The sequence below is a fragment of the Dryobates pubescens genome, chromosome 21, assembly GCF_014839835.1.
Source record: "Dryobates pubescens isolate bDryPub1 chromosome 21, bDryPub1.pri, whole genome shotgun sequence".
In the NCBI taxonomy this organism is placed as follows: domain Eukaryota; kingdom Metazoa; phylum Chordata; class Aves; order Piciformes; family Picidae; genus Dryobates; species Dryobates pubescens.
The window spans coordinates 9,175,515-9,197,359 of record NC_071632.1 but is presented as its reverse complement, the minus strand read 5'-3'; the positions used below and the strand labels follow the sequence as shown (position 1 = coordinate 9,197,359).

Here is a 21,845-nt window from a genome sequence, read left to right as displayed (position 1 = left end):
CTCCTTTTCACAGAATCCACTTGACAGCAGTATGTATTAAGTAATTTTTTTACCATTCATCCAATTTACCTTCTCAGTAAGCTTAAAAATATGTTTTTGTGATGTTGCAGCCCAGTTCCTGAGGAGCTTTGCTCTAAAGCACAGAAGGCAGAGCTTTTCCTTTGTGTTCTTTTTTCTTTTCCCCTTTGCTGTGGCCATTGCTGTGTTCTGCCCTGTGGCTCTGCTGCAGCTGCAGAGCACTTCTGAGAGGCTGGACTTGTCTTCTCTACTCAGCTGCAGCTGTCTTGGTTTTACAAGCCTCCAAAAACAGTGTTATGCTTCGAGCTGTCAGCTGGAATATGGTTTATATCTAAGCACAACTCTTAATTTAATAGCTATCTGCCATTGTTCTGGGGCTAGTGGAATTTTTATATATAAACTTGAGATGAAAATTTGGTGATAAAAGGTTGTAGGTACAAGAAACTCTTTCAGTATAAAATTGTGGTTAGGCTGTAAATTCTGAGAATATCTCTGGAGATCACTTGAACTTTGAGATTTTCTGAGAGCAGGAAGAACTTGGTTAGGAAGGGGTTTTGGACTAATGTATGTGAGATGCTGAGGTTTATTGAATTCTGAAGGAACTGCTGGGCTATTTCAGAACAAGAGGGAAAAAATTAATTAAACCTGTTGGACTGAAAATTTTGTACTACAAGGGCAGAGGTAATGTTCCAGTCTGCATATGCATTAGCTGATTACATATTTGTGAACTGAAGACTGTCTCATAAAGGTACTGAATAAATGAGCTGATGAAGGAGCTGTCTGCACAGCTAATGCTAATTTATAGTTATGCTTGAAACAGTGGGAAATTTCCAGAGGGTTGTAATGGAGCTAGTCCCAATTTTTAAGAGGCTATGTACGTTAGCCATTTTCTGTTCCTATGGCAATGAGATCTGGCACCATCCCTGAGCTCCTGAAGCCTTCTTAACCGGCTCTTGGCAGTTTGCTGCTATTCCTTCTGTTTATTTCTCTCTAGAATATTTCACTGATACTCCAGCTTGAATGATTTCTGTAGTCTTTGCAGCAGCTGTGGCCCCAGATCCAACCTGTGGTGAGCCTCAGCAGGATCTGCTGCAAGCATCTGCAGGCAACTCCCCGCTCCCCGACACGTACAGGACACAGAGCACCACAGACAGGAAACAGCACTCATGGCACTATGAACAGGACCCATGGCCTCTTCTCCTTGGCCTTCCCAGCTGATCAGAATGGAGGAATGGGAGTGGGAAATACAGGCATGCAGTGCCCACTGCTCCCAGGGATGGGCTCAGACACTTGGCCCATCCAGCAGCTACTCCTTAGATCTCTGCTCTTCACTGCTGCAGCATCTGCTGCAAACCTCCCTGCCTCGCACACATTGATGTACTCACCTGCTTACCCCAACACACTGTGGACCTCTCCAGTAACTGGCCTGAGACAACCATATATACCTCAAACTGGCCCTTGGTTCCTCTTGGCTCCAGCTGTTTCCCTCAGAGAGACAGAGACACACAGAGCCCAAGCTCTCTGTTGATGCCTCCCTCCCATTTCATGAAGCCAGGTTCCTTCTGCCCTCAGATGGAAGTTAAAAGGGGCTTTAAATCAGATTCCCACAGCTTCTCAGGATAATCTGAAGCACCAAGTTTTGCTTTTTTTCAAAGATAATCTTACCTTCCTAAAGTACATCCATGGAATCACAGTGGTTTCACAGTGCTTTTCATCATCTGTCTAGAACAGTGGAAGAAGTTGCCCAGGGATGCAGTGGAGGCCCCATCCCTGGAGATATTCAAGGTCAGGCTCAACAGGGCTCTGAGCAACCTGATCTAGCAGAGGATGTCCCAGGATGTCCCCCTGACTGCAGGGGGTTTGGACTAGATGCCCTTTGGAGGTCCCTTCCAACCCAAACCCCTCTAAGATTCTTACATAATCTATTATTACCTCTTGCCCAAACAGACACAGGTCTCAGGTCTACAACTGCCTGAAGGGTGGTTGTAGCCAGGAGGGGGTTGATCTCTTCTCCTAGGCAACCAGCACCAGAACAAGAGGACACAGTCTCAAGCTGCACCAGGGGAAGTTTAGGCTCGAGGTGAGGAGAAAGTTTTTCACTGAGAGAGTTAGCCATTGGAATGTACTGCCCAGGGAGGTGGTGGAGTCACCATCCCTGGAGGCGTTCAAAAGGGGACTGGACATGGCACTTGGTGCCATGGTTTAGTCACGAGGTCTTGGGTGACAGGTTGGACTTGATGCTCTTTCAGGTCTCTTCCAACCTTGGTGATTCTGTGATTCTGAACTGTGTCAACTAGAGGATAAAGAGACAAGACTTCAGTATTTTAAGGTACTTTTATTTAATAAATAACTTCAGTAATAGCACTGTAAAAAGTGAACATCTGTTAAAATAAAAAGGCACTTAAAACAAGAAGATGGCTACGATGCAGTCTGGATGGTCAAAGGCAAATATACATGGCACATGTTGAGAATGGTGTCACATGACAAACTATGCAATCTTAGCTACAGGGGAAAGGCAAATTTACAGCTAAGACTGCTCGAAAAACAAACCAAAACAAACCAAGGCAAAAGGCAAAAGAAAAGCTTGTGTTGCTATAAAAATATTACAAAAAGAGTCGCAACCAAAGGTGTGAGGAGCATTAGAAGGGTGACAAAGCACCAGGCTTTCAACCAAGGAAACATTACAGAATAAAACACCCTATGACATAAGGCCCTTATGTGTTCTGAGGATGTCTTGGTTAAGGTACTTCATGATACTGCCACCCAGGGCTTGAATTTACAAAGGCAAACTAAGCAAAGTCACCAGTCAGCAACTTTTTCAGTAATGGCACGTGGTTTAAAGCTTTTTTTTTTTCTGTCCTTCCTTCTTAACATTCTTCTCAAACCCTTTTCATTTGAGCCAGATCCTGGCAAGAAGCAACTTAAAAGTGAACAATAAGTATGCACCCGCTCTCAGCCTGTTCCACCGCTCCCTCCCAACTTACCCAACTTACCATACACCCAGCAAGCAGAAGACCAATGAACCACCAGCTCCATTGCTACATGAGTTTCACTCAACCTGCAAACTCAAGCCCTGATTTCCCTGTAAAGCTAAAAAAGTTTAATACTAAATGGCTAGGCAGAGCCCTCATGCTGATTGCTTTACCCCTTTTCCCTCCCAGCTGCGCCACAGCAGTCATCACACCCTGCAGAAGAACCTGGATTCACAGCACGGGAGCGGGAAAAGGTCAAAAAGGCACCATGTGACCTTTTGCTGACAAGGCTACACAGTCTCAAGTTTGTTGTTTGTGGTTTTTTTTTTTTTTGGCCAGACCTCTGGCACTGAATTCATTTGCAATGAAAAAACAAAACAAAACAAAAAACCAAACCAAAACAACCCCAAAAAGTTACAAAAAGAAAGAGAAAAAACCCCAACAAATTACATATGGTACATTTTCAAAACCTGCACAGGAAAACAAACCTATATGTAATGAATTAGTAAAATCACTGCAGTTTGCCCCTACATCTACCTTACTGTGACTACAAAAAATTGCTATGCTGCATACAGTGTTGTGAAGTTACACAAGGAGTGTTCATTTTCCCTCATATTTAGGATTGACCACGGTTGTCACTGCGCTCTTGTAAATAGGATTTTCACCCTAGAAAGAGAAAAACAGATTGCTGTTAGCCTTGGAAGAGCTGAGCAAAGCACTTTTCTGTCAGAAGGGTAGCAACTAGCCTAAGGAATTAGCTTAAGAAAGGACACATTCGGGTTTTGTTTGTCCACACAAACAGCTGAAGGCAAACTGTAGCTTTCCGTCTAGCCGCTTGAACAAAGGCATGCTCAGCTAAGAAAGCAAAGGGTTAGGGCACAATCCTGTTCAGTGTGCACCACAGATTTCCTTCAGGGTGGCTGAGCCTTCAGTGGTGGTCATCTCAGGGCTGAGACATCAACTCAGGGGTCTGCAGCCAAAGAGATTTAAGAGAGGAACAGGCCCCTTAACCAGATTGCTTGAAACCATGGCTGGCCACAGGCTACCTGCTGCTGCAATGAACACTTACAGAGCTTCTCTCCTCTCAGAACTGAATTGCAGAAACAAAGGGGAAAGGCCCGTAGGATTCTGATAAAACACATGCAGTGTTCTGAACACCCAGTACCTGCCATTCTCATTTTGTTCCTGCAGGTCCTCTCAACCCCCACAGGCACAAAATGCACAGTTAGAACTAAGGAACTTCTGTACAGGTGCAAATGCTGCAATTAAAATGTGATTTCTGCTGATATGAGAAATGCCCCCAGAACAACTGCTTGCATCTCTCTTGCTGCAATTTCAAAACCTTCACATTAAGCATTTCCCCCCCCAGGTTTCCTTTATCTCAATCCTTGCACACCTAAGATGAACAGTTTGAACTCACAATCAATAGATGCATCTCATCAGGAGAAAAGGCTCCTGTGCAGATGTCAACCTGAGTGCAGTTCTGGCCAGAAGCACATCTGGCCTTGAGCAGCAGTAAGGGAATCTCTCTCTCCCACTCTCACATGGCCTATACCACCATATTAATTTAATTGGACTCTATTATATTACACAGCATTTACAATATTTCAGGTTAAAGCATGTTTCCTACAGTCAGTTAGAGGAAATGCTACCACCAGACACACACTAGGTGTGTCTGCTCTTTCAGATTGGGAAAAAATCTACTGGGAACACCACAGGATGTGCCAAAAGGTGAGCAGGAGAGCAAGAAACCCACTGGGTGTGACATTTTTAGATCACAGGTCCTGGAAGTTTGTTGCCTTTTATTTGCAAGATCTGGTATAGAGCAAGTAACTGGCCTAAACCAACAGCAGCTGCTAAGGTAGGCCACTTGGCTGGCATTCTGCCTGTCTGCCATGGTTTCTTTCACAGAAAACGGGTACTTCTCCTTGAAGCCAGCTTCTCTACATGCAAAGAGCAACGAGGCACATCTAATCCCACCTAGACTTGGGAGACTTCAACCTAGTCTCTCAAGTCCAGCCAGAACCTGGATTGCTGGATAACAGAAGTCAAGGTTGTCTATTGACTCAGATGTTGAGATGAATGAATGTCACCTGTCCTGAGCTGGAGGGGAACCTAGGTGTCCAGTGCTGGTTATGCTCCTTCTACCAGCGCCCAGCCAAACTGTCTGGATTAATGGTGTATCAGCTATTGGTTTCAAAAGGGATGAGGAGTGAAGATTTTAAAATCTGATTTAAATCATGGGAAGAGCGTTTGTGGCAAATTAACCAAGGCAAAATTCACCCTCCTTCCCTCTCAGTGGTTTTAATAAAAAGCTTTGCAAGAGTTAAGATGTAAATGAAACTGTAAAAAACACCCAGGGATGAGAGATTTAATCTGTAACTGGAGTATCTCATTCTGCTTCAAAGTTCTTGGCAATACAGATTGCCTGTTTCCTTCACAAGCTTTTATCTGAAAACTGCAACTCAGTGAAGTCTGTGATGCAGAGAAAGTCTGTGAGCTTAACAGGCCCTAGCACATGAGGCTAGAAGATAGTGTACAGCTTTCAATGGCAAGGCATTAGGTAATATTTGCTTCACTGGGCTTTTAACCTTCAGAATTTTACACAAGAGATCACCCCCAGCACACACAGGGAGGGAAATGTTTACATTTGCCTGTTTGTAAAAGCCAGATCACTTCTGTCAGATAGTGTAGGAATTGGTCTAAAGGTTAGGACTAAACGTGGAAATTTGCAGGCTGCTGCTCGTGCCAATAGGTCAAATTTAGACTCAGGTTTCAAAAGCAATCAGCACAATCAAATTGTACATTTTTCATTACAATTCTTCTTGAAGAGAAGGCAGAATTGGAAATTTACATGCTCCTTATGTAGCATGAGCCCTATTTACACAGGCACTCAAACACTCTGCTGTCTTCCCTTGTACTTGCATGTCATGTTCCCAAGAACTGCCAGAAGCACTGGGTGGGATTTAGGTCACTGAATGAGGCACTTAACTTGGTGCCTCCCCGTGGCAGTTGAGTCTCTTAGTCCCAATTACAAACAATGGAGATTTAGTCACCACACAGAAGGACTCAGCTTAACCCAACCTTATGTCTCATCAGCCAAAGAGCTCTAGGGGCTCTTCTGCCTACACCACAGCACAGGCACCCAATGGATTTGCAGCTCCTTCCCTGCTCTCTTCTGTTAGGCATTGACAGCCCTGGAGCTTCTCCAGCCACAGTCAAGCACTGTGTCTCAGCTCTGCCTTGGAGAGGTCTTCTACAGACAGCTTATCATTAAAACTAACATAGTAGTAGTAAATAAACATCCAGTAGTCCAACATGACCTTCAGGTCACTTAGGGCCCCTCAGAGCTGGCACATGGCAACTTTCAGAGATCAGCAGCATTCCAGGTTTTTAACTGGCCACTAAACCATGATATTCCAAACCTGCTGGTTCAGACAACTGCTGCTGGTTTTCAAGGAGCAAGTTTTCTTTTTGCCACTTTCAGCATGCAAAGTTAGGGCAAACACATTTGCCATATGCTCTTGTCAAGGAAAACACCACACACACACAAACCCAAATGGGAAAAAACCAAACCCAAACCCCAGACAGTTAATTCTACACAAGCCTGAGTGAGATACATTCAAATACAGATGCAGGTATTTTTAGAGAGCACCTTCAGCAGAGAATCAAGAGCTATGCTCTTGCAACAGTATTCATTTGCAATTAGACTGGGCTTTCAGGGGCTAACAGTTCAGTCTAGGCTTGTATAAAGATGAGCTTATCACCTTGTCTGATTCTCATTCCATTTTTCTCTACAGAGAAGCTACCTTTTTAGCGGGTTTAAGTCCCAAGCCACTGCAAGAAACTGCACTCTAGAATATTTAAACTCATCCATGTATCATTCAAGGGCTGGTTCTTACCATTTTCAGCTCTCATTAGTAATTTTACAGTAATCTGAACCAAATCACCTGTCAACCCAAAAACATGGCAGTTGCATCTGAGGATGAAGCAAAGGCCAAGGTTAAGGGCAGCACAGATGACACAGGGCATCATCTACCATGACTGGAGGACTAGAGGCAAGCAGCTGCCTGCTATTCAGTACTGTTCTTCCTCTGTGTCATATATGAGGAGAGGCTGAGGGAGCTGGGATTGTTTAGCCTGGAGAAGCAGAGGCTCAGGGGAGACCTTATTGCTGCCTACAACTACCTGAAGGGTGGTTGTAGCCAGGAGGGGGTTGGCTCTCCCAGGCAACCAGCACCAGAATGAGAGGACACAGTCTCAAGCTACACCAGGGGAAGTTTAGGCTCGAGGTGAGGAGAAACTTCTTCTCAGAGAGTTGTTAGCCATTGGAATGGGTCTTTGAGGTCTTTTCCAACCTTGTTGATTCTATGATTCTATTCTATGATTCTACTCTGTCAATACTGATCTCCTCCTTTTTGCTGGCCACTACAGCTGAACCCACCTCTCCTTCTCCCCAGAATTCTGCTATTTCTGTGAATACCCAAAATGATGAAGTCATGGTTAAAAAGACCTCCAATCCTTCACAGTTTTAGTGAAACAAAAAGGCACAAGTCAACCTCTCTATTTACCCAGAAGAAAATCTTTCTGCGAGAGGGACATTTTGAGGAGAAATGGCAGCACTAAGAAGCTGTGATCCTGAAAAGAGTCATAGGGCAAAGAAAGGGAGCACAGAAGTTACACACAGTATGGTTTGTTAAATGCTTGTCCTGCATGCAACAAAGTGCACAACTAAGTGAACAGCAGAAAAGAAGGGAACAGAGCCTTAACCAGAAGGATTAAGTGGCATATTGGAAAGGAACAAGAACTCTATTTCATCCCCAGAGTAATAGATTCTGAGAAGAAAAATGGAAAGGAGGTGAATGTGGTCGGTGTAGCAAGCAAAAGGAACATTTTTACAATCAATTGTGGACACACTGAAAAGTGAAATGATTGCAAAGAGAAAAGGAAAGTATATTTCACCAAGGGCTCAGAATGCTGGGCAAAGTACTTAAGAGTTGTTGCCACAGTAAGGACAGACAAGACCATAAATACTGTTAATTGTTGTTTTCTTCTCTCATATTTCCTTTACAAAAAATCTTTTAAGTACAACACTGAAGAAAGGGAGGTGGCAGACAATAAAATGAAAGGTACAGGTCTTCCCCTTCAACTGGCTCAAGAAAAAAGCCTTTGGATATTTCCAGGGATGTGTTACCTTCCCAGCTTCTTCATTCCTCTGATCTATTTCCCTCTTCCAACATCTTTGACACCTATCCCTCATCTCATCCTCCCTCTCTCAGCTTCTCCTCCTTCCCTGTGGTCCCAAGAACAGCCTGAAGTGTTCAAGAAAGTGCAGCCTCAAAGTCTACAGAAGATACCTATCCATCACTTCTGGTTGAGTGACTTGCTCTTCTGGATTCTGGTGTTTCTCTTTGTGTGTGAGGTGTGAAATCAGCATTTCCAGAGAGAGGTGAGGTCTTCAGGTAGGGGACTAAGAAACTGGGGGGGAAACACATCTAGAGAGGACAAGAACATTTCCTATTCTCACATTTTTTGTCTGAATAACCTCAAGTTGGCTGGGCTATAAGGACTCTAATACTGCCAAGTTTCAGTAGAAGTATGGATGGAAAAATAAGATGCATAATTAATTATGAAATCAATAGAGTGTGTGGATTTTGCACTCTAAATACAGGCTAGTTCTGTACTAGGTTAATAAGCCAAAGCATTTAAAAAGCCAAGCAGAATCTGTAAGGCTAATCTCAACGTTCCCAGACTTGTTCTAATAAAACCAGTGATATTTATAGGCTGGGATTTATCTAAGAACTATCTAAACTAGCTCTGCAAAAATAACAAATTGAAGCAAACTGACTGCTGATTTGAGGAAACAGAAAACAAACCCTCCCCTAAGTGCTGGCTCTCTCCACAATCCAAAGAGCTTCTCCCATCCTAACAGCTGTTCTATCACACATCTATTGACCCTCCCCACCCTCCCAAACAAAACCCCCAAAACCACACTCCTAGTTTAAGGCAGTACTGGTGGTTAGTAAGGAAGCAATCTTGCTCTCAAAACAAATTAACAGTTTTCAAGCCACACTCTTCACAACCCCAGAATCAAAGCAGCAGCAGATAAAACAGCGCAAGACTCAAACTGTGAGGTAAGTGACTGTGACACACAGTTGAGTTTGAAGTGACATGCAAAGGGGGGGGAAAGAAAAGGAAGAAAATGAAAGGAGATACAAACTGAGACTTAGAGACCAGCTTTACGTCCATAGTTTGGGTTCTTGAAATTGTTAATAGGGCTCTTGTATATTGGATTTTCTTGCTGAAGTAAAAGAAATGGTCAGTGTCCAATAGTTCAACAGGAGGCAAGTAACATTCTCAGCTATCACCAAACAAATCATCAGCATGCTCTATATCAAGAACAGGGTTAGTAATTGATTTTTTTTTTTCCCCTCAGCACAGAATTATTTCATTTTCTTAAATAAACCCAGAAGATTTCCTAGGAGGTTTCTTTATTCTCTTATCAAGCATGCATGGGTTTTGCCTCTCCAGGACTGTAGTGGAGGGGTTTTGATCAGCAAATTCCTGGAGCTTCCCAGGGGCAGTGATCTGCAGGGGCCTGTGCAAGCCTGTGGACCACAGGCTTATTTTTATTGCATACTTCTGTTGACAAGGGGCTGGGAAGTTTTCAACAAACCAGTACCAGTTACACTTTTGTGTAACCTGGTCTATTCTATTCTAGTCCATTCTATTCCGTGCCCGGCTATTGGAACTGCCCAACAAAACCTCTCTGAGGATTTGCAAGGCCTCTTTTCACCAGTGTACATTTTTCTGCTTAACTTCATACAAAAGTGACTCTCACCTTCCAATAACCACTTTGATAACATGGTGCAAAGTGTGGGAGAACTCCAAAGCTGAACTATTCTGTCATCACTACCTTTTCCCTCTAATTTTAGTTGAGCTGAAACGACCACTTGCTTTTCTAGCCCAAAATGTGCATCTCAAAAAGTTGGGGATTGTGTTGGGTTTTTTTTTCTCATTACTTTAAAAATGGTATTATTGTTTTTTTACTGTTGTTGTTTTCTAAATAATTTTATTTTTGGTTGGTTGGGGTTGGGTTTTTTTGTGCCTTCTTTGTTTGTTTTGAGGTTTTCATTGAGGTTTTGTGGTTGTTGTTTGGGGGTTTTCTTCTCCTAGTGGTAGCAAATAACATGTTTTAAAGTCAGCTAAAAATAAGGATCCTTCAGTCCCTCCACAGGCCAAGCTAAGGATCCTTCAGTCCCTCCACAGGCCAAAAGGCAGGAATACAATCTGAAACATTTAAGGTAAGTGAACAACAACCAAAAGCTTCTGCTCTTCCACAGCTGCTGGGGGTTTTGTACAGATAAAAGCCTCTTGACTTACCGTATCCCACTTGGCATTCATCTTCTCCTTTTCAAATTTAGCAAATTCTCTTCTGTCATGAATGATCATTAGCAGTTTCCAAATCAATAATAATGCAAGTCCAATAAGAACAATTCCAGCCACCACACCAGCTACAATGGGAATGATGTCCGGGCCGCTGGGGCACTCTAGGGAGTAAAGGGAGGGAACTGTGATGTTACAAAATGGCAAAGGTAACAGAGGACATGGACAGAGGCTCTCACAATCTGAGTTTGTACTGAAGCCACTGTTTTGGATTATCAGAGGTAGGCCAATACTGTTTTCCTTTCAAATAATGAAAGTCTGGGAATTTGTACATCCTGTAACATTCCAGCCTATTTTTATCCTTCTGGTTTGCATTTCATCTTGGCAATCACAGAACGGTAGGTAGGGGTTAGAAGGGACCTCCAGAGATTATCCAGAGATTATCTAGCCCAGCTGCCCTGCCAAAGTAGGATCACCCAAGGCAGGTCAGAGGGAACACATCCAGGTGGGTTTTGAAAGCCTCAAGAGAGAAGGAGACTCCACAAGCTGTCTGGGCAACCCGCCTGGATGCATTCCTCTGCAGCCTGCCCTAGGTGATCCTGCTCTGGCAGGGGGGTTGGACTTGTTCTCTGGAGGTTCCTTACAACTTCTAACATTCTGTGAAAAAACTAGGTCTAGAGAGATGTAGGCTTCTCTATAGTCACTCCAGTTCCAACACCCACAACACTTACCCAAGGCACAGGTACCTCTTTCTGAGCTCCTCTAATACACACATCAGTGGGTAGTATATGACAACTGCATGAATTAACCACAAAGATGAAGAGAGAGTAGGCAACATGTTCATACCTGGGGTCTCTACCACATGGACATTGGCTTCACCATTTGAGTTGACAGAATAGGTGAAGTAGAACCAGCAGTCATCCACATCCTTCTCTTTGCAGTGAGAGAGCGGGTCGGGCTGGCCGGGCTGCGGCAGCTTGTCGCGGTTCTCCACCCGTGTCATGTTGAAGTACATACATTCCTGAGAACAGCTTTCCTTCTTTTCTCCCTTATCAAAAGCTCTGCACTGAACACAGTCCCTGGGGAAGTACAAATCAGAGGCAAAGCCTTTTAATATGGTCAGAAGAGATTTCTAGCATTAAATCTAAAACAAAAGAGAAAATGTTTGTGTGGGAAACCAAGGAAATTAACCCTTTTGTCATAAGGACCGGGGGGAGAAAAAGGCAAGACACAGCTTTTTACCAGCCAGAACATCTGTGCACCTTGTGACTGACAAAAGCCTTCTTTACTAAATTCCTCTTTCTCTGGATGACCCACAAGCTTCAAGGACCCAAAAACCCCAACCCCACACGTTACCTAAATCTGTAAAAAGGACTAAGGCTAAAACTTTTTCCAACACCTCCACCTGGAAAAGGAATATGGTCAGAGAGGGGAAGGCAGGAACAGAATATTTACAGTGAAACAGTATCTGACACATAGGTTACAAAGAACAAACAGACAAGTTTTTACAGTAGGATCTCACTCCTGAATAACTCATGGAAAAAAAAAAACAAAATCAAAATCAGACTGAGCAGGATTTTTATACTAAAAATACTGTGCTGAGAGAAAACCTTAAAGTCAAGCTGCACAAAGCCAGGAAACAGCCCAGCCACTAATCACAAACTTATTTCAAAGTTTCCATGCAGAAAATACTTGGTTTCTAAAAACTCAGATTTCCAAAGGCAGGGATGCAAATGTCACTGGCCCACACAGATCCGTGTTTAGCTCTTGCCTGTCAGGATAGTCTTGACTTTTTCAATAGTATTTTGGTAATACAGATTTTAAGCAAAAAGCTTAGCTGGCAGTTAAACTGCTCTGGAAGTGGCACAGTATATGCATGCTCTTGTGATGGTCATTTCAGAAGGTTAAGATGAGGAGACTTTGCAGCCTGTCACATCCCAGACCTATGCACCCCCCAGCTTGTAAGAGGTTGGCTGTCAGTCATGATGTGTGGATTAGGGGATACCTATAACCTTCCCAAGTCAATCTGGACGGTATGGGAGTAGCCCTGAAGAAAGACTTAGGGGTGTTGGTTGCTGACAAGCTCACTGTGAGCTGGCAATGCACTCATGCAGCCCAGAAGGCAAACAGGATCCTAAGCTGCATCAAGGAGTGCGGCCAGCAGGGCAAGAGAGGGGGGATTCTGCCCCTTTACTCTGCTCTGGTGAGACCCCACCTCAAATACTGCATCCAGTCCCCATCATAAGAAGGGCACAGAGGTGTTGGAGCCATTCCAGAGGAGGGCCACAAAGATGATCCAAGGGCTGGAGCACCTCTGCTATGAGGATAGGCTGAGGGAGCTGGGGTTGTTCAGCCTGGAGAAGAGAAGACACCAGGGGGACCTTAGAGCTACCTTTCAATACCTGAAGGGATCCTACAGGACGGCTGGAGAGGGATTTTCCCTAAGGGTGTCCAGAAATGGGACAAGGGGGAGTGGTTTGAGGGAGAGCAGGTTTAGACTGGAGCTTAGGAAGAAGTTCTTCAGTATGAGGGCGGTGAGATTCTGGAATCAGCTGCCCAGGGAGGTTGTGGCTGCCTTCTCCCTGGAGCTGGTCACATCCAGGTTGGATGATGCCTTGAACAGCTGAGTCTAGTTGAGAGGGGTCCCTGCCCATGGTGGGGAGCTTGGAGTAGATGATCTCTGAGGTCCCTTCCAACCTAAGCCATTCTATGAAACTCTGCTAAGCCTAACAAAATGGCAGGGAGAGAATTAGTCTACCTGGGGGCAAAGTAATATTTTTTTTGTAATTATTGATTCTTGCCTAACATTTTTTACTGCCTAAAGGGGTGAGATGATGTCCCCCCATTTCAGGGCAGAGTACAGCACAGGATCAAAAGCTTTGTTCTAAAAATTCTGTGTATAAGAGTACCAAATTCAAATGCATAAGAGGCTAGGACTTGTTTTTTCAGGTACTTACTTGTGCTCTGCACAGACACCAAGGCAAGTCTGACACATTTCACATGTGGGGCCTTGGAACTTGGGATCTGTACAATTGCAGGTGCCACATTCACAGGTTCCTCTCCCATTGCAAATCTGCCCATTGGATGCCATGCAGGGAGTGGTATCCAAAGAACAATCACAGGCGCTGCCAGTGAAGTTGGGGTAACACTCACACACTCTGCACTTGCAGACACCATTTCCTGTGCAGTGGAGAGGTATTTCAGTGAAATAAAGTCTAACATTATCCAGAACACTTGTGACAGTAGGAAATACACATTCACCATCACAGGATAGATACAGGGAAAGCAACACCCTGATGGAGAGACAAGGAAGACACTAAAGAATTAAGAGCTACAAAATGATTGTTAAGCTCTTTGTAAAACTTACAGGTGTTTCTCCCTTTCCCCCCATTCTCCTACATAATCAAAGTAACAAAACTAGGGAAAGATGATCAGGAAGAGTATAATATACTGGCCACATCTTCTGGGTGGAGAGCATTGCAGCAGTGCTTCCAGTGCAGCTTTCCATGTACATAAATGCACTGCTCTCTCCTGCCTTCATGTCTAGCTCACAGATTTACAAAGCAGCATCTAAAAAGATGAGGGATGCACTAACTTAGACTTTCTAACACTGAAAGACAAAACACCTTTGGCTCCCTAGAACACCACCACTCAGGTGCTGTTCTTCTGATCTCACCCATCCAAGCTTTATGTTCCTTGCACTCCCTACAGAGGAAATAAGATACCTGGTATGTCCATAATGGTGGCTTGGGTAAAATGGAAAGATCTTTGGCTACACCTCCCCTTTTCTGTTGATTATAAAGTGTTTAAGTAAAACATATCTGTCACCATATATTTTGGACCACAACCATTGCTCCTATCCTTTGTGGAGCTGGTGTATTCTGAGCAAATCATACAGATGAGGCATTCTCATAAATCAGTTAAAGCTTAGTAGTCTCACTGTTTATTCTTCTATCATAGTCAAAATTGAGGTAGCAGTTACACTCCTACCAGAAGTGAAAAGCAGCCTAGGGAATATACACAGCAAAATAATTTGGAAAGTGGCTGCTGAAGGATTTTCTAAATTGGTTTTGATTTCAGGAATTAACTGATGTCATAGTCCTGCTTTAGAGCACTTCAAAAGTGGTTTTCTGCATCTTGCACACATCTTCACTTACCTCTCAGTCTCAAGATAGCATCTCACTGGTATCTTGACAAGCACCAAGTCAAGCACTCACCAGTATAAGTAAACTTAGGTCGTTATCTCTTCTTATTGACACAGTGGTTACACTGAGCCAGTATTAACATTAGAATCTCAGGACAGTTGTCTCAGCATTCTTACTATAATACCTGAGGGTAATTCTGGAATACACAGCAGAAGTCAAGGTCGCTTTACATCCTTCTTGGAGCTGTGATTCGAGGAATGTGGAATGTTCATGGTCAAGAGAGACATTTATTAATAGAATAGTGTTTTCAATCACTAAACCTGTGGAGATTCTCATCTGTCATGAAGTGCCTATGATCTTTAAGGAAAGCAGCACTACTCTCTACAGGGTGGAGTTGCTAGAACAGTGCTGGTGAGCTTTGCCTGCAGTTTCTCACCTCCACAGATCAAACCATTTGATCGATCACAGTTGAAGTTATCACATTCACAGTATTTGCCAGAATAGACTTCATTGGTGTTTTCTCTCTTCTTGCATACACATTGTCCACAAATGCACTCTCCATTGTTACTGCATATTTCTGTGCTGTTCTCTCTCCTGCAGTAAGCATCCATATCCTCACTATTTACTTCATCTGTACTACATTCACATAGTCTTCCAATACGACCTTCGTTACATCTGCAAGGTAAAAACACAACAGCAAATGTAGATGTAGTTAGAAGTCACACCATAAAGAGGTCTGCAAAAATAGCTCAAAGGTGTAAAAGTGACTATTAGCTCAAGGGATATTCTAAGGTAAACTTCCAGTGAGATGTCCAGCTGAGATCTAGCCAGCCATTCTTGAAGCCACTGGAGCAAACTGGACTAAGGTGCCCCTATGCCGATTGATTATTCCAGGTCAGAAACCATCTCTCGCTGAACTCCCACAAACACACTATTAATGTCTCACTCATGTAACAGAACAGCCCTCATATTACAAGAAGATCAATAAAAGTACCTGCAAAAACATCACACACCCATAAATGCACAGTTTTGTCACACTACATGGACCTCCAAATAAAACAGAGAAAGCAGTAAGATCTACTTATTTTCTTTGAAGTACTGACTCAAGGCCAGATCTGAGTTCTGACTTGGGACAAAACTACTAATGACCAAACCTGTCAACTCCAGCACGGGGATTGTTTGTCAAAATATCCTGAAAGAAATAGGTCTGTTAACAGTAGTGTTTGTCCTTTCACTAACCAAAACAAACCCAAACCCAAAACAAAGCAAATAAACAAAGAGTAAGACTAATTAACCCCTAATTAAGGGCAACAGATCTTGCTCCTATTTCTCTTTTGCAAAAAGAGCCAAAATGTCTATTTCTTTACCTGCATGCACCACATTCAAATGTTCCATTTCCTTCATGGCAGATAGGGCTGTTAGGTTCTCCTTCACCTTGACACTGACATTCACAGATGAACTGGAGATTAATTTCCACTTCTTCAGTGAATCCCAGGGGTTTAATTCTAATTGTTGTCGTCGTTTCATTTTGTCCTTTCTGTGGACATTCATTAGCTGTTACATTAATCTCAAATTTAACCTGCAAAGAAAAATAAATGGAGTGTCAAATTACTAAAAGGAGCTTTAGCTGTACCGTTAAAAAACCCCCAAACTAAGTGCTGGACACTTAAAACGAATTTTAGATGCTAGCAGCAGCACATTATTGTAAGTTACCTCATCTCCAATTGAAATGTTAGAACATTTCCTCCCATCTTCTTGTGTGTCATTCACTCCATTCTTGCAGAAGGACTTGTAACTGATGGTGACTCCTTTTGGGAGCTTAGTGTTTTCCAGGATAACCTCTGAAGAAAGGGACTGAAACAGTAGTTATTAGCTAACTTCAAATGGAGTTGAGTAAGCATTTTGCTGAAGAAAAGACATGGTACAATTATGCACAGTCTGAGCACCAGTCCCATGGGCATACTGGGATTATCTGAATTCCAACATGCCAGGAAACACCAGCTCAAGGCTGCCCAGAGTCATGCTGTGGTGACCTCTTCTCATGACTGAACCCTGTTATACAAGGGTCAGGGCAGATCTCCACAGATGTTGGAGCCACTTCCTTGGCCCACTTAGTCCAAAGGAGAAATGGGCCTTATGCACACAACACGGCTATGAAGGACACAGTTTGGGGTCAAACCCAGGAGGTCCCTGAGGTTGACATAAACATTTACTTTGAGCTCAAGAGGTTGCTAAATGGCCCTTTTCACTTCCACATGGAAGGAGGGCAAGAACCAGATGGCAAAAAAAACAGTGTACTTCTATTTATACTTCATTACACTAACTTCCTAAACTAAACCCCACCTTGTAGTACCTGCCTGAAAAACTCATTAACTCAGAAGCAAGAAAAACAAATACAGCTCAAAAATCTGAACTTACATTGTATGCATCAATAATCAGCTGAATCACATTGCTGGAGTTTGAAGACAAGGTTCCCACTGCTGATTTTGGTATCAGATTTTTCAATTCCTGTCAATATTTACAAAGACAGTAGGATAAACTAGTTCAGACTGACACAGTGTAATTTGTACTACAAACATCTGCAGGGTGATATGATGCTTTAGTGAATTAACTAGTCAAGATCAAGTAGTTCAAAAAACCAAGGCTCCAGTGTTGTCAGTGATCACCATGATTTTTAAGGTTATATATAGCACTAGCAATGCAAACAAATACCCAGCCTTTCCTTCTCCCTTGCAGTTTCATGTCAAATTTGGTAACAGAATACTAAGACCTTCTCTTGGACAAGATGACCACATACAATCTATCTTCAAAATCTTAAAACCCCACACTTCTGAAGCATTAAAGCTAAGGAGATGAAAAAATATTTCCAACAAAAAAGAAAAAAAAAATTTAGACTAAATAACCTAACATTCCCCTCCAATAACAATCAAAAAACCCCAAGAAACAAGCAAATAAACACCCCCCAAAACCCAACAAAACCCCAACCAACCAAGAAAGCAACGACCACCACCAAAACAAAATCCCCCAAACCAAAAACCCAACATAAACCCAAAACCCCCACACCAAAAGTATCTTGTTATGTTAAAACTAGTAAAAAATATACATCTCCTCTACACAGTCATCACCTATTTCAGTCACATCCAGCAGTTAGTTAATTTTAAACACCAGGAATATAAATATACCATGGAAGAGCACATTTTGTCTTTTATAAGTATGCCCCCCTCCTACCTATAAAGTGCAGAGAGGAGCAAGGAGCAGCAGCACTGTCTCCCTAGAAATTCCACACAGAGTATTGACTTCAACCAAATGATTAATACAAACCTGAGTAGCAAAATATTGCATCCATCAGCACTTCCAAAATTATTTTCATTTCAAATGAAGCAACTGTTAGGATTTCAGAGCAGATCTGAATTGGTCTGGGTGCTCAAGGCAAAAAAAGAAGAGAGGCCAGAAATCTATTTACCTTATAAACTGCCTGAAACTCTTCAGTAACAGCAAAGATTGTCTGAATGTTGTTCTCACTAAGCTTCTGTACCAGATGAGCAATAGAGGGATAATCCTATAAAAATCAAGCATGAAATGGAGTTGAAATTTGAAACACATTGACAGAAAATAATCAGAAATACTTTCATATCACAAATACAAATTGCTTTTAGAATAATAAACCTTCTAACCAGTCAGTTCTAAAGCAAAACAAACTGTTTTCTCTGAAAACAAACAGGCATTGAGAAGATTCCAGTCTATGCCCCATAAAGATTGGTGGTTTTCACAGTAATGCTATCATATTCCCTGCCATTTAACATCTCCATCTGCAATCCTTCATCTCAGTGGTCTCAGAAAATCACCTTCAGTAGCTTTCCACATGACTTAGCTCAGTGAAAAGCTCTCTCTCATAAAGAAAAGATTAAATAAAACTGAATTAAGTTTAGGTTTTTATTGACCAATATTCACTTTAGGAATATAGGAATGCATCAACTGTGTAAAGCTTATTGTGTCTACCCCATCCAGTAAATATCAATATTCACCCATCAACAAACCACAAAGGTAATGTGGTTAAGCATGCTTTTACTACAAACTTTGTAGTGTAGTATTTCAAGCAGCCTTAAAAAGCAACTGGCCAAGTTGCCCTCTGTAGTATTTTTTTACAGCAGTACACTGCTTCTGAACACAAAGACTAGCAGGATGGTAAAATACTTGGACAGAGCCATCACAGTTTGCCAGTGAACATGCAAGATTATTTGTTATTAAGAAGCTTAAAATCCAGCAACTCAAATCACAGCATGAAAGTTGCCATTTCTTGAAATTTTCCAGTTAAGACTGGATTAAGTTTTGCACATTTGCTTTAGTTAAGTCCAAGTCACTTGATCTAATTATGGAGGCAAAAGAGTAAAGTTCACAAGAGGTAGTAGTCTGAAACTATACCAGATGACCTAATGAGGTTTACTGAGCTTAGGCATCACAACACATGAATATCCTTAGAAGATGATGTCAAGACTTACATAATAGTGGCTCATTGTGTACATATTATTTTCTAGGTGGCACTTCCCATCATTTGGTAAAACAATTCCACCAAGTTTCCCATCTCCTGCAAAGTGAAATCCAGCATCCGTGGAGAACACCAGCAGTCTTGTAACATTTCTCCAGCCAATTTGTTCCTTGGGAAACAAACAAATGGATTTCTGGTATTTTGCACTCATTTATTTTATAGCATTATCAAACAACCAACACTTGAGAGACAAATGCATGAAAAAGTAGACAGACAGATGTTCCAGTCCCCTTTCTAGCCCTCTGCTGTACCCTCTCAAGCAGCTGCCTGTCCCTCCTGGACTGGGGAGCCCAGAAATATGTACTTCGGTCTGTTCACTTCTCACTAGAGCACCTAAAAAGTGACAGGGAAATTGGACACCATCAGCCTAGCTCTTTGATACCAGGTCCACTCCTATGTCCCTACCTCACAACCCAAGATGAGAGGACAACATCAGTGTGCAGAGCAGTGCTGCAATCTTGAACTAGATCACAGCTTGCCTGGCTCTGAAGAGCCATCAGGCTTTGCCAGGTTAGTCCAGATGTGTACCATGCACAGTGCTTGCCTGAGGACTGCCCTTCTTCACTGTCCCATGAGTATCAACTCCATGGCCTAAGTCTGTAACCTGGCCTTTCCTAACTGTTTTTAGTCCTGTTGAAAAGTTGAAGCCCTAGGTAACTTAAGAAGACCACATAAAAGCCTCACATAAATACCAGTTACCAGCCAAAATAACAAACACCACAAACCCCCAGAAGGCTTATGACTAACACTTTCAAAATAAGGCTCCATAAAAAGCCCTGGCTCTATTGATCAACAGAAAAAAAAAAAGTATGGTAACAAAGCAATAAACAGGGACACCACTTAGAGCATTGCTGTTGTACAGGTGCAGAGAAAGATCTGCTGGACTACAGAAAAATCAAAGCAGAATGAGATCCAGATGAGATCTTCAAAAATAAACAAAAATGAGGTGTACATCTTTTCTGCTCAAAAAGCAAGTTACAATTCACCAAACTATTCAGAAACAACAACTACATGAAGCATGTAAGGCTTTGACATAACTTGAGGGTGATGCTTACTCAGTGTTTCATACACTTTGGAGCAGAGTTTGACTCCTCTTGCACAGCAAACTTTAGAAACTTTGTCTTTGGAATGCATCTATCTGCTGTGAACATGACCTCTAAGTGGCACTTCCACATTTCCTGGTTTCATTCACTCACCAGAGATCTCTACAAAAGACAAATGCATGTATCCATGCAGTCTGCCCAGTCTATCTCGTTTTGCTAGCATGAGGTGACATCTTCAAACACTGGCCACCATAAACCACTAAGGCTGTACGCAAACAATTTCACCTAATACAGAATTAAGGAAAACTAATAGCAGACTTACCCCACAAACTGCAACTTGCATTATTGCATCAAATCCACCTTCAGGAGAATCTAAATTCCCAGAAATGTGCTGTTTACCTACAAGTTCATTGAATTTATTTCCTTCACTAGTAAGGCTGAGCACATTTTTATAGCTAAATGGACTTGTACAGTTCTGGTCACCTGTACAAGGATTCCTGAGTTTGGCTGGTGTTGTACTTATATATGGCATCACAGTTTTCTCCACAAAAGAGCCAAAGCCTAAGACAGAACAATAAAAACCCCTGTGAGTTGAGTCTTATTTATGTCATGACACAACAGAATGCAAATGCATTATAGCTGAACTAACATTAGGAAGAGCTCTCACACTTGGTGACGTCCTACTTTCTCCACATTCTCTTATGTTCCTCAACAGGCTCTATGCATTAAGATATCTCCCATAATACTATGCATTTTCAAAGAGTTACTCCTCATCTGTACCCATGTGACAACCATCAGGAAGGAAACTTCCCTTACTTGATTTATTTTTCTTTTCAGAACAGGCAAATCTTTCTTACCAATTCGGAAGTCTGAAGTTATTTTTTCCATTTCTAACATCAGAGCTGTCCCGAGACTTTTCACGTTCTCTAAATCATCTTTCATAGAATAGGAGAGGTCCATAAGATAATAAAGGTCAATGGGGTAGTCTTCAGCTCTCTTAAATTTTAATGAAAATGTCTGAGGTTCCCCTGTTTCAGAGATTAAGCAACAAATAGAAACCATTAAAACCTCCTCAACTTTCCTTGCTAGAAAAACAACTTTTTAAGGAAAGGCTTTGAACTAGTTCTGGAAGTTTTGAACCAGTGCTGAGTGATTTATTTCCCCCCTCCTGTTAACCAAAATGCTTAACATCAAATGATGATGAAAAAAAATATTCAAGAAGTATTTCTTTCAAATGTCCAACTTCCTATTTCCAAGTTATTTTATCTCCCCACAGAAAATGCTAGCCTGCTGAAAACCAAGCCGCTCTTAGTTGCTACAGTTTCACATCCTCATACTTGGAATAATTTTAACAAGGTTCCTGTAAGACATTACAGCACAAACCTTCAGAATGTATTTGCATACATGGTGACTCCAAATTTCATAGAATCATGGACTAGACTAGACTAGACCCTTCTAACTCCACTACAACTCCCTGGGCAACCTGTTGCAGTGTTCCAGCACCCTCATGATAGTATCATAGGACCATAGTATCAGCCAGGGTTGGAAGGGACCACAAGGCTCATCTAGTTCCAACCCCCCTGCCATGGGCAGGGACACCCCACACTAGATCAGGCTGGCCAGAGCCTCATCCAGCCTGGTCTTAAAACACCTCCAGGGATGGGGCCTCAACCACCTCCCTGGACAACCCATTCCAGGGTTTCACCACTCTCATGGTGAAGAACTAGTCCTAATC

At 42.4% G+C, this 21,845-nt stretch overlaps 1 protein-coding gene across 2 annotated transcripts; it reads right to left on the bottom strand.

The window, feature by feature from the left end:
• Positions 1-3,406: 3,406 nt before the first annotated feature.
• LOC104297059 (integrin beta-1) lies at positions 3,407-21,138 on the bottom strand. 2 transcript variants are annotated; one of them, XM_054171232.1, is made up of 12 exons: positions 20,968-21,138; positions 20,433-20,671; positions 19,021-19,176; positions 17,985-18,080; positions 16,940-17,029; positions 16,235-16,375; positions 15,889-16,100; positions 14,958-15,196; positions 13,334-13,556; positions 11,223-11,455; positions 10,374-10,540; positions 3,407-3,656 (listed from the first exon to the last, which is right to left on the bottom strand). In XM_054171232.1, exons 1-12 carry the CDS (start codon positions 21,068-21,070, stop codon positions 3,591-3,593), a joined length of 1,965 nt encoding a protein of 654 aa, XP_054027207.1. In that variant the 5' UTR covers positions 21,071-21,138; the 3' UTR covers positions 3,407-3,590. The 2 variants fall into 2 exon arrangements, with proteins under 2 accessions (XP_054027207.1, XP_054027208.1); XM_054171233.1 differs by lacking the exon at positions 3,407-3,656 and adding an exon at positions 8,992-9,291.
• Between the last annotated feature and the right edge of the window lie 707 nt (positions 21,139-21,845).

Excerpts from the sequence above, each read along its gene's own strand:
- LOC104297059 (XM_054171233.1), bottom strand. The coding sequence starts at position 21,070 with ATGGACCTCTCCTATTCTATGAAAGATGATTTAGAGAACGTGAAAAGT. Across the intron at positions 19,177-20,432 it reads TGCAAGTTGCAGTTTGTGGG|GAACAAATTGGCTGGAGAAA; the intron begins GTAAGTCTGCTA and ends TTGTTTCCCAAG. Across the intron at positions 10,541-11,222 it reads CCATGTGGTAGAGACCCCAG|AGTGCCCCAGCGGCCCGGAC; the intron begins GTATGAACATGT and ends TTTACTCCCTAG.